The sequence below is a fragment of the Psammomys obesus genome, unplaced genomic scaffold (genome assembly GCF_907164565.1).
Source record: "Psammomys obesus unplaced genomic scaffold, mPsaObe1.curated_primary_1811, whole genome shotgun sequence".
NCBI lineage: Eukaryota > Metazoa > Chordata > Mammalia > Rodentia > Muridae > Psammomys > Psammomys obesus.
In genome coordinates, this window is record NW_026596079.1 from 21,371,000 (window position 1) to 21,383,760 (window position 12,761).

Here is a 12,761-nt window from a genome sequence, read left to right on the forward strand (position 1 = left end):
AGTATCACCTCTCACTCAGAGAAGCCACAAAACCTTAAGAAATTCCTGAACTAAATAAAACTTGGCTGATTTATTGTGGAAAACATACCAAATATAAAATTCAGTCATAGCTGATAGAAAATAAAAAAAATGAAACTATTGAGTTGGATCCAACTATATTTAAAGACTCATAGGAATTAGAGGAGTTGTGAATGAAAACAGAAGTAGAGAAATTTTGTTGATTGTTTCTGCGTAAATTAAAAAGAGCTCCTTCCAAGTAAATAACTCATTTTAAGTAAATGAAGAAACTCACTGTTGACCAGTGAGATTCTATTTTCAATTCAAGATACCAGTGTGGATATGAACATTTCAACAACTGAAGTAAGAAAATAAACAGATAAATTGATTATCAATGGGATACATTTTGGATCATTCAAATTAGTGACCAGCGAGGCCAGGAAGTTGAGAAGACTGTGGAAGTTGAGGGACTCACAGAGGAAGTTGAAAGCTGATTATGGTATAAAGAGCATACCCAAGGGCAATTTAGGGTGTAATAAAGGAACTAAGCCAGCAAAGGAAATGCTGATCCACAGCAAAACAGTTTTCTTTGATTGTAATCAGGTAAGAGGAAGCAGGTTGAGAGATCAGGCTGTATAAAACAAAGCAAGCTGCTGTGAGAATGAGGGTCCTGTAGTTCTGAGAATTGGGGAAATCAATCAGCACTGGAGTGTGTGAAAAAACAAAACACACCAGTTGGCCTCTTTGAATTCTCCTGTTCTGAGGATCCTCTGAATACTACAATTTAACTGAGAAGACAGTTGACAGAATAATGTTCTTCATAAGTTTTGAGTAAGATTTTCTGAAATGAAATGAGACAAAGGGTCAAGGATGAGAGAGGCAGACAACTGGAATGAACAAAACCAGTCTGAGTTACTAAGGAGAGCTGCGGAGAGTCATGATGTCTGTCATTTTCTTCTCCTCTCTACATGCAAAGAATGTTTGTCCAGTTCTTTTAAATTTTTTTATTTTTTATTAATTACAGTTTATTCACTTTGTATCCCCCCTGTACCTCCCTCCCTCCTCCACTCCCAGTCCCTCCCTCCCTCCCTCCCTCCCACTTCCCCACCTGTGCCTCTCCCTCAGTCCAATGATAGGGGAGGTCCTCCTCCCCTTCCCTCTGATCCTAGTCTATCAGGTCTCATCAGGGGTGGCTGCATTGTCTTCCTCTGTGGCCTGGTAAGGCTGCACCCTCCCTCAGGGGGAGGTGATCAAAGAGCAGGCTAATCATTTCCTGTCACAGACAGTCCCTGTCCCCAGTACTATGGAACCCACTTGGACACTGAACTGCCATGGGCTACATCTGTGTGAGGGTTCTAGGTTATCTCCATGAGTGGTCCTTGGCTGGAGTATCAGTCTCAGAAAAGTCCCCTGTCCCCAGACTTTTTGGATCTGTTGCTCTCCTTGCGAAGCTCCTGTCCTCTCCAGGTCTTTCTATCTCCCACTTCTTTTATAAGATTCCCTGCACTCTGCCCAAAGTTTGGCTATGAGTCTCAGCATCTGCCTGGATACCCTGCAGGGTAGAGCCTTTCAGAGGTTCTCTGCAGTAGGCTACTATCCTATTCCCTGTTTTCTCCCTCCTCCGATGTCCATCCTCTTTGCCTTTCTGAATGGGGATTGAGCATCTTAGCCAGAGTCCTCCTCCTTGATTAGCTTCCTTAGGTGACAGATTTTAGTATGTTTATCCTATATTATATGTCTAATATCCACTTATGAGTGATTATATACTCTGTGTGTCTTTCTGCTTCTGGGATACCTTACTCAGGATGATCTTTTCCAGTTCCCACTATTTACCTGCAAATTTCAAGATTTCCTTGTTTTTTATCGCTGAGTATTATTCCATTGTGTAGATGTAACACAATTTCTGTATCCATTCCTCAACTGAGGAGCATCTGGGATGTTTCCAGCTTCTGGCTATTACAAATAAAGCTGCTACAAATATGGTTGAGTGATGTCCTTATTGTATACTTGAGCATCTTTTGGATATATGTCTAGGAGTGGTATAGATGGACCTTGAGGAAGCACTATTCCTAATTGTCTGAGAAAGTGCCAGATTGATTTCCAAAGTGGTTGTACAAGTTTACATTCCCAATAGCAGTAGAGGAGGGTTCCCCTTTCTCCACATCCTCTCCAGCATGTGTTGTCACTTGAGTTATTCATCTTCCTATTTTGATGGGTATAAGGTGAAATCTCAGGGTAATTTTGATTTGCATTTCCTTGATGACTAAGGACATTGTACATTTCTTTAAGTGTTTCTCTGCCATTCAGTATTCCTCTATTGAGAATTCTCTGTTTGGTTCTGTACCTCATTTTTTAAATGGATTACTTGATTTGTTGCTGTTTAACTTCTTGAGTTCTTTATATATACTGGATATTAGCCCTCTGTCAGATATAGGTTTGGTGAAGATACTTTCCCAGTCTGTAGGCAGTTGTTTTGTTTTGACGACAGTGTCCTTTGCTTTACAGAAGCTTTTCAGTTTCATGAGGTCCCATTTATTGATTGTTGTTCTTAGAACCTGTGCTGTTGGTGCTCTGTTTAGGAAGTTGTCTCCTGTGCTAATGAATTCCAGGCTCTTCCCCACTTTTTCTTCTAACAGGTTTAGTGTGTCTGGTTTTATGTTGAGGTCTTTGATCCACTTGGACTTTAGTTTTGTGCAGGGTGATAAGTATGGATCTATTTTCATTTTCTACATGTAGATATCCAGTTAGACCAGCACCATTTCTTGAAGATGCTATCTTTTTTCCATTGTATAGCTTTGGCTTCTTTGTCAAAAATCAGGTGTCCATAAGTGTGTGGGTTTATTTCTGGGTCTTCTATTTGATTCCATTGATCCACCATTTTTTTCCAAGCGAGTACCATGCAGTTTTTATTACTGTTGCTCTATAGTACAGCCTGAGATCAGGGATGGAGATACCTCCAGAAGATCTTTTATTGTAGAGGATTGTTTTAGCAATTCTGGGTTTCTTGTTATTCCACATAAAGTTGAGAATTTTTCTTTCAAGGTCTGTAAAGAATTGTGTTGGTATTTGATGGGAATTGCATTAAATCTGTAGATTGCTTTTGGTAAGATGGCCATTTTTACTATGTTAATCCTGCCAAGTCATGAGCATGAGAGATCTTTCCACCTTCTGATATCTTCTTCTAATTCTTTCTTCAGAGACTGGAAATTTTTTTTCATACAAGTCTTTGACTTGCTTGGTTAGGGTCACACCAAGGTACTTTATGTCCTTTGTGGCTATTGTGGAGGGTGTTGTTTCCCTAATTTCTTTCTCAGCCCTTTTGTCTTTTGTATACAGGAGGGCTACTGAATTTTTTTTTTTTAGTTAATTTTGTATCCAGCCACTTTGCTGAAGGTGTTTATCAGCTGTAGGAGTTCCCTGGTAGAATTTTTGGGGTCACTCAGGTATACTATCATACCATCTGCAAATAGTAATACTTTTACTTCTTCCTTTCCAATTTGTATCCCCTTGATCTCCTTCAACTGTCTTATTGCTCTAGCAAGGACTTCAAGAACTATGTTGAAGAGATATGGAGAGAGTGGGCAGCCTTGCCTTGGTTTGTCCAATTCTTGAAGGAAGGAGTTAAGCAACAATACCATTCCAAGACAATATTTTTCAAACTGAGATAATAAAATCCAAGATCTCCTGTGATAGTTAGTGTGTGAATTGGACAGAACTTACAATGACCGGGAAGAGAGTCTCCGTGAAGGACTGTCTAGAACAGCTTGGCCTATGGGAATATCCTTTGGGAGATTGTCTTGATGGCCTTAATTAATGTGGAAGGACTCAGCCTGAAACAGGGAAGTATCTGTTCCCTGCTTTGGGTTCTTGCCTATGCAACAGTATAGAAAGATGGGTTCCAAGCATATATGTGTTCATTCATTTCTTTCTGCTTTGGGCAGTGGCTGTAGAGTGACCAGTTGTTTTAACTGCCCATTGCTTTGACTTCCCTGCTACGATAGACAGCAACCTGCAAATGTGAGCTAAAGTAAGAATCCTTTCTCTGCTAAGTTACTCTGTGAAAACGTATTTTGTCACACCAACAGAAATGAAACTAAAGGACCTCCCCTCACTTCCTTGGGCTTTCAATGAAAAAAGAAGAAACCAGAGTACAAATGCTGTTCTGCTTGCTCCAGCTTCGTGTGTCTGCATGGCTGCTACACCAGCATTCTACATCACTGCCCCTCTCTGCCTGGTTAGGTTTTTTTTGAGGCCCTGTAGCTCTGACTGTCCAGGAACTCCTCTCTCTCTCTCTGTAGACCAGGCTGGACTCAAGCTCAGTGATTCACCTGCCTCTGCCTAAAAGTGCTGTGATTAAAGGTGTGGGCCACTGTGTCCCACTCATTCACATAGATTTCTATATATTTTCCTGTGCAGCATGTTTTTTTTTAGAAGCTTAAAAAACTACAACAGAAAAAAACAAATGGAGGACTTTTTATAAAAACAAAACAAAAAAACTGGCTAGATGAAGAAAGCCATGAGTCTTCAGCCTCAGCAGAGACTGAGCTTCATTTAAGTCCTACACTAGAGACTATTTGTCAGCCATGTTTCTTTTAATCTTGCTTTCATAGTTTGTTATACTGCTGACTGAAAATATTTAATTTTCCTCATTATGAAATAGTGTCATCTTTGATGTTCTTATATAGCATCATGATAATCATAATTGATACAACAGTGAAAAAAAAAACCTGTTTCTTATTACTGGTCCTGATGTTGGCTGACTATGAACCCTGTTTGGCCTCAGCAAACTTCATATGTTTTATATAAAACTGGATGGCCAGGAAAACAGATGGCTGAGGACTTCAATTTTATTTCAATCATACACACACACACACACACACACACACACACACACACACACACACAGAAAAGATGCTATGAAAATTCATATACTAAATGGTTTCATGCTACCATTTGAGAACTTCTGGGCGATCTTCTCTAACGAAATCACTCAATCTTGCAGTATAAGAAAGACTCTTTTGGCAAGAGCAGAGTAAGGAGTACCGTAAACAGCAAAGACAACTTGGAACTTGCTGGGAGTGACTCAGGCACTGACTCTGTATTCTGTGAGTCACAGTTTCTCTATCCTCAACACCACTGAAGGGTGCCCTGCTGGTAAAAGTACATTCCCTTGGATGGTCAGACCTTTGGTGTATTGGAAGGGCATGAAACCCTTTTTTCTGATTTTGCATCATGCAGCATAATCACAAGCAGGTCATAATCAATGTGACAGCCATGTTGGAAGAGACGTTAAAGGCATTGGGCATTGGCAATCACAGTATGTTGACTCTTAAAGCTCAGCCATCTAGTTGTCAACTAATATCAGAGGCACACTAAATAGGGAATAAGAGGCGAAAAGTATACAATGAGTTTAGAGGTGGCCATATTTCTGGTCTGGGGTGATCAATATGAGGTTCACACAGAGGAGAGGATTAATCTGAACCTTGTGCTAAAATAAAATGCATTGGAGAGGACTTAGACTTTCTTTTTTTAAAGAAAGTCCATTGGCTTTTCAGTTTCCAAGTGGGTTCCCTAGTAAGGGTTACAGGGGCTGTCTCTGACATGAACACAGTGGCTGGCTCTTTGATCACCTTCCCCTGGAGAGTACAGCCCGGCCAGGCCGCAGAGGAAAATTATGCAGCCAGCCTTGATGAGACCTGATAAGCTAGGGTCAAATCCTCCCTTATGAGGGGACTAGGGAAAGGGAATAGGGAGAGAAGAAGGAGGGTGGATAAGACTGGGAGGAGACAAGGGAGGGGGCTTCAGCGAGGATATAAAGTGAATAAATTGTAATAAATATATAAATAAAACTAAATTAAAAAGAACAAGATGCATAACACAAGGGAAAGAGGAATTTTTGAAAAATATAAAAATAAATAATATGTATAAAAGTGCAGAAGCAGAAACACATCTATTCAGGTGAACATGTGACATCAGAAGAGGAAGAAAACAGGGAACAGAACAGGAGACTATCACAGATGATCTTTGAAAGACTCTACCCAGCAGAGTATTCAAAGAAGATGCTGAGACTCATAGCCAAACTTGGAGAAGAAAGCAGGGAATCTTATGAAAGAAGGGGGAGATAGAAAGACCTGGAGGGGACAGGAGCTCCACAACAAGAGCAACAGAACCAAAAAATCTGGCACAGGGGTCTTTTCTGAGACTGATACTTCAACCAAGGACCATTCATGGAGATATCCTAGAACCCCTGCACAGATGTAGCCATGGCAGCTCAGTGTCCAAGTGGGTTCCCTAGTATTGGGAACAGGGGCTGTCTCTGACAAGAAATGATTGGCCTGCTCTTTGATCACCTCCCCCTGAAGGGGGAGCCACCTTACCAGGACACAGAGGAAGACAATGCAGCCAGTCCTGATGAGACCTGATAGGCTAGGGTCAGATGGAAAAGGAGGAGGACCTCCCTTATCAGTGGACTGGGGAAGGTGCATGGATGAAGAAGAGAGAGGAAGGGTAGAATTGAGAGGGGATGAAGGAGGGGGCTACAGTTGAGATACAAAGTGAATAAACTGTAATTAATAAAAAATAAATAAATTTTTTAAAAAAGATAAAAGCACTTAAGGTTCACAGAAAAGCCTGAGGACTGAGACAAATGTTGTAGGACAGCCTCCTCTGGACATGACAGGGATGTCTCACCCATGAATTCCCAACAATATTGTTGCCTGCACAAAACCACACTAGCCAACATACAAATACGCATGAGGGAAAAGTTGACAAGGCCCTCCCCTAAACGAAGAGCTACAGAAAGTAAATGGTTATTAAGGAAGAAAAAAATATATCAGTTGTTTGTTTATTTGTTTGTTTGTTTTTCCACTGAGAAGCCCCATGACAGGTGTCTGAATCTTAGGTTGTCAGTCCCATGCATATGTCCACGTGGGCAACAGTAACTGGACTCAGTAAGTTGCATTTATCTGTGTATCTGTATACAGGTACAAGAGTAATTGTAGAAGAGGACATGAATTTGAGAGGGCATAATGAAGGGACAGGGGAGGATTGTGAACGACATACACAGTGTAGCCATGTGCATAGTTCTCAAATAATTAACAAAAGCCTCTTAGGGGTGGCTTAGGGCTTCTGACCCCACCCTGCCGCCCCAGTAGATAAACTCTGACAAAAAGGTATGCTGCTTAATTTTCTCAACGTCAGGACATATAAGAAATTTAGTGATTAAGGTAGAATTGATTTTTTTCCTTTATTTCAGATTCTGTCAGCGTAGAAGCACCACTGTCACGCTCTGATTCACTGTCCCCTTCTCTGGGGATGGCCTGTGAGAGAAGTGGCCCTGCTTACCTCGTTCTCCTGGAGTCCCTGGCACGCCTGCGTTTCCTGGGAAGCCTGGTGCACCTGGGGGTCCTTGTTCTCCAGGGGTTCCAGGTGAACCGGGTCTGCCAGGCTCTCCAGGTGGGCCCTGGATGGTCCGGATGGATGAGGAATGGCTTGGGATCTGGTTGAGGATGGCTGTGTACCTGGCCATATGACCTGAGCAACAACAAATAAATGAACTGTCACACAACTAAAGGGGAAGCTGGGGTGTCATTCTTCAAACCTCCAAGCAACTCTGTCAGATGGCCACTGAGGAAAAGGCACACCCTTCTAAGATAGGCTCATTTGCAACTTAGCGGTTTTGCATTTTATCATGAATGATGTTAACGGCTGGGCTACATTCAAGTCACATCTCATGTGTTTGGAATTCCACAGTTCACGTCAGCATTGCAATAAACATCGCTGAACAGAAGTCATAAATTTTGTACTCACCCCAACATTTATCTGACCCCTGAACCCTCACCCCCTCACCCGGCTGCCTTTTTCCCCAGCAATTTCCCTCCACATTACTTACTTGTCTTTGTTCCAACCCACAGAGCCTGCTCCACCCTCTTGCTCTCAAATCCCCAGACAAGACCTCTGTCTACACTCAACTCTTGTTTCCAAGACAGTTTTTCAAGAACCTTGCCTGGGCTCCAGCTGCAGTCCGCCCCTGTCCTAGGCTTAAAAAAAAAAAAAAAAAAAAAAAAAAAAAAAATCCTGATGCTCTCTCTTGTAACCCCTTAACTCAGTATGTTTGGAAAAATGAATTTAAACAATTACAAGTAATGCCCTAATAGCATAATAGTTCATTTTCCGTCATCTTTGGAGGTGACATTTTCCCACAAAGGTGACTATTATCCATCTTGTTTTTTTAAAAATGAGTTGTTCATTTATTATTATTTTGGTGTCTAGGGCCACCCGCTCTTTTGTGGTTTTATTTGGGGGGGAGTCTTTGTTTCTGAGATAAGGAGGTCTCATGCATCTCATGCTGGCCTTCATTAGCTCTGTAGCTGAGGATGTCCGGGGATTTCTCATCTTCCCGCCGCCACATCTAACATGCTAGGACTGCAGGCGTGCATCCCAACCTGGTATGTGTGGTGCTGGAATCAAACCTAAGACCTCACACATAATAAGGCCAGCACTCTACCAACTGAGCTACATCCTCAGATTTTAGGAAGTTCATTTAATACATGGACTTCATTCCTTTCTTAAACATTGATCTATGACTGTGTTCTGGAGCCCTCTCCTGATTCAATCAGCAGGCACAGCCGCTGCTGTTTGGTCAGGTAAGGCACCTGTCTTTTCCACTTCCCTCTTTGTTTGACAGGAGCCGTCATTCATCACTTCCACAGCTGTTACCACTCTGCCTTCTCCCCATTTCCTATACGCCTCTCAGCATAATTCTTCAACTAAGAACTAAAACCCAGCTGGCTGAGCTTGTATGGAAGTATATGTAAGCCATGCTCAGAACGAGAAGTTAAGCAGCACAGGGGAAAACAGAGCGACAGAGCCATGTTTAAGGAGACAGCCAAGGTGTAGCGGATGGCGCCATTTCCTCCCATGACAGTTGCAGTGGAAGGAGGGCCCTCTCTGTGACACATTCCTTTCAGCTCTTGTCTCACGTCTGACTCCTCCGCTCCCAGAAGTCATTCATCAGAGTCTGGGAATTTCTAAGGGAGAAAACTCTAAAAGTGACTGAAGTCTAGTTTCCCTTGTAGAATGAATTGTTTTAAAGATCTTATGTTGTCACAAATTGAAACTGTTTTGTTTAATTGGTAAATTTTCTCTTGCCCCTACACTACTCTGGGCACTATAGAATTGGATACAGCACACAGAAGAGGACAGCTGTGTTTGATGATGGGAGCTCTGCCCTCCTTCTGCACTGATATTTTTGCCAGAGTGAAAGTCACATCTCTCCATCCACGCCTCCCCAGGGTAGGATCTTGGTTTATCCCAAAGGAACAGGTGGAATTTTGGATCTTACCAACAGACCTCCTTGGTAAGGAGCTCTACTTGCTGAGCTCTACTGGCCTCCGGCCCAAACATCTCTGAGTTAAAGTAAACACAACCCTGAGGCAGATAAGGAAACTACCCTGAAAATGCCATCCCAGGAGGAGGAGGTTGTTGTCAGAGTGGGGAGGGGTGAGCAATAGAGCTTGGCTAGAGTTGGGTGGGTCTTAGAGGAATTTTTGTTTTTACTTGGCCTCAAATATTCTGGAACTAAACATATTTGTGGCAAAGAGAAGGGTTCATCCTAGTAACCTTGTGGTATGATTTTTGAGACAAAAATATATAAAATAAGTGGGCATATGTACAAAATGGGTGAGTATAGGAATCTGTTGCTGTACTAAGTGCTGCTGAAATGCTCAGGTTTGAAAACAAAGGAAGTGGAATAAAGGTTACAGCAAGTGTGTTCTGGTAAGATTTTGGGAATGATGCCCAACTGTCATATCAGATGTCATATCAACCCTATGGGTATGAGTATATTTTGGCAAAGAGCCTAAGGAATCAAAGGAAGGGCCTTGGGCTAACCAACACTAATGGATAAGGAATGGAAAGTGATTAAAATCGCTGAGCCAGTAGAAACAAACACCACGGTCATCTTGAATCTAACTCAGACTGGAAGTCTTTAAGTGCTTAACACTTGAAAAAATACCTATCCGTTTGATGGGAGAAGGAGAAATGGAAGATCCAATCAGAGCAGTTAAATTAAATGTTCATATGCAAATCAATGGTTCTTGGACTGAGGCAGTGGAGGTCGGGCTCCTGTGCCATCATTGTAAAGCTCTGGAGCAATCTCTTAGGCTGGTAGAGAGGGGACTTGAAAAACTATGCATATGCAGCAATCCAGAGGTTTAGAGGGTCTTCCTTGGTCTGTCTAGTCTCGGGAAGAAAAGCTTCCCTTGGACAGGAATGAGGCAGGACCGGATGGCCAGCAAGTGCACTTACTCTGGATGAGCTGCTCACATACTTGACGTGCCACTGCCCTCACCATGGCTTGGGACTGCAGGTCTCCCTGGATGGGAAGAAAGCACATTCCTCAGGTTCCTCAGGCACAGCCATATGCTCAGCCACACAGCCAGGACAGAGCTGACCTGACCCAGGGTTTCCACTAAGACACTAGGCTCCTAGCAACAGGGAGGGCAAACCACTATGGCTAATTGCCTCAGAGGATTCACCCAGGATTCAAGGTCCCTGAAAGTCTTTGCTTATCAAATTTATGAGTTCAATTAAACATTTTTGGTCCCAGATTCTGAAAAATATTAACAATATCTAAACATACTCATACATACTTGATGCCTTCTCAAGTGGTGGCTCATTTAATACTAATAACAACTCATAAAAACCAATAGGCCTGTGTTACAGCTAATGAACATTAAACACATTACCTAAATGTTCACAGAAATAACCTGTTGAACCTGAAACCAGTGTTGTTTCTATCACAGCCAAGAACACAATTACATTAGAAGCCTCACAATTTCTACAGGAAGGAGCAGGGGCCGAAATTAAAGTCATTTGAATTTCAGGGCCTCTTTTTTGATTCTATCAACCACTGTCTTGCTTCATGCCAATACTGTGGCATCAGGAAAACGGGAGTCCCGTGCTATTGGCTGGCATTAGTATAGAGCCATCTGCATTGATTATAGCAGCCTTTTACAACTATTACATTTCCATCTTAGCTCCACTTTGTGAGTTAGGTAAGTTTGATTCCCCCTTAAGGAATGAGCTCAAGTTCAAGGAGCCAGATGACAGCAGGTCCACAAATTAGAAATTCTCTCCTGGCCTCCAACCCACCCTAGATGTTCTCCCTGGGAAATGAGCTTCTCTATGAAAGACTAGTGGAACAGCAGTGAATACCACAGCCAGCAACAGCCATTCTTCACTAGGCTCAGGCAAGAGCTATGTGCAACCACCTGTAGCCAGCCGCACCCTCAGATGACTTACTCTTTCACCTCGCTCTCCCTTTGGTCCAGGGACACCCTGTAAGAGTGAAGCATAAACCTCAAGTTACTGACGATGCTGTACTCAATGATGAGTCACAAGAGAGCACCTTTTCATAGCTGACAAGGGCTCCTTGCCCAAACATGGGTGCAAACACTTAGGCAACGGGAATAAACAGAAGCAACCTTAGTCCCTGAGGTGAAGGGTTTATTTATGCACTTTCTTCCTCTGGGTCTTTCGTGCAGAGATGTGGCAGTCTAGAGCTATGAAAGTGGAACGAATGGGGCAGCTGTACTGCCGAGTAACCGGCGTGTCCACCAGTGATACCCTTCGCAGCTCCCTACACCAAACAGCCACTGAACTCTGCAGACTGCTTCATAATGATTCCACAATCCCCTTCTTAAAAAAAGGTTTTTCCTCAAGTTGTATAAAACCATATCTGTAAGAAAGGCAAAGAACGTCTCTTAATCTAGCAGTGAAAAAAGAGAGATGACATCTGTGAAATGCCACGGCCTCGTTCTGCTGTTCTGCTTCCTCTCCAGAAATGGCATGGGTCTCCCTGAAGCTCATGTGTGTGTCCTCAGCTGAATTCCTACTTAAGATCATGGATTCACTACATTTGACAATAAGAAACTTTACTACTACTGTAAAATATTTACCAAAGAAAAATCACAATGTTTTCAGTGTTTCTGCAATAAAAATTATGGTTATAAATGGAAAACAGGTGCCCTCAGAAGGCAGTCATATTTCTATGCCAAGTCATAGGCAATGTGGATGTGATATTTTCATAATTACTTCTAAGAGTGAGGATAGAGTCTGTAGATGGAAGACACCATATTGTCAGATTGTTTCCTGTTCTTACTTCAGTCTGAACAGGTCCCATAGCAAACTCAGTGTGGAGTCCAAGCTGGCAGTTCTTATACCTGTCAGAATGGCTAAGATAAAAAACTCAAGTGACAACACATGCTGGAGAAGATGTGGAGAAAGGAGAACCCTCCTCCATTGCTCTTAGGAATGTAAACTTACACAGCCACTTTGGAAAGCAATCTGGTGCTTTCTCAGAAAATTAGGAGTAGCGCTACCTCAAGATCTAGCTATACCACTCATAGACATATATCCAAGATATGCACAATTATACAGCAAGGATATTTGCTCAGCCATGTTCATAGCAGTGTTGTTTGTAATAGCCAGAAGCTGGAAACAACCCAGATGTCCCTCAGCTGAGGAATGGATATAGAAATTGTGGTACATTTACACAATGGAATACTACTCAGCAATTAAAAACAAAGAAATCATGAAATTTTCAGGCAAATAATAGGAACTAGAAAAGATCATCCTCAGTGAAGTATCCCAGAAGCAGAATGACACGCATGGTATACACTCACTTATAAGTGGATATTAGACATATAATATAGGATAATCATACTAAAATCTGTACACCTAAAGAAGTTAAGCAAGAAGGA

At 42.2% G+C, this 12,761-nt stretch overlaps 1 protein-coding gene across 3 annotated transcripts in view; it reads right to left on the reverse strand.

Moving 5' to 3' along the window:
- The window catches only part of Col14a1 (collagen type XIV alpha 1 chain), a 220,025-nt gene that overhangs the window by 14,543 nt on the left and 192,721 nt on the right, over window positions 1–12,761 (reverse strand). For all 3 annotated transcript variants that reach the window (XM_055626634.1, XM_055626633.1, XM_055626635.1), the window contains exons 43-45: window positions 11,302–11,337; window positions 10,306–10,372; window positions 7,342–7,530 (exon numbers count right to left, since the gene is read on the reverse strand). In XM_055626634.1, the coding sequence (XP_055482609.1) occupies window positions 7,342–7,530; window positions 10,306–10,372; window positions 11,302–11,337 (292 nt within the window). The remainder of the gene's footprint in view (window positions 1–7,341; window positions 7,531–10,305; window positions 10,373–11,301; window positions 11,338–12,761) is intronic.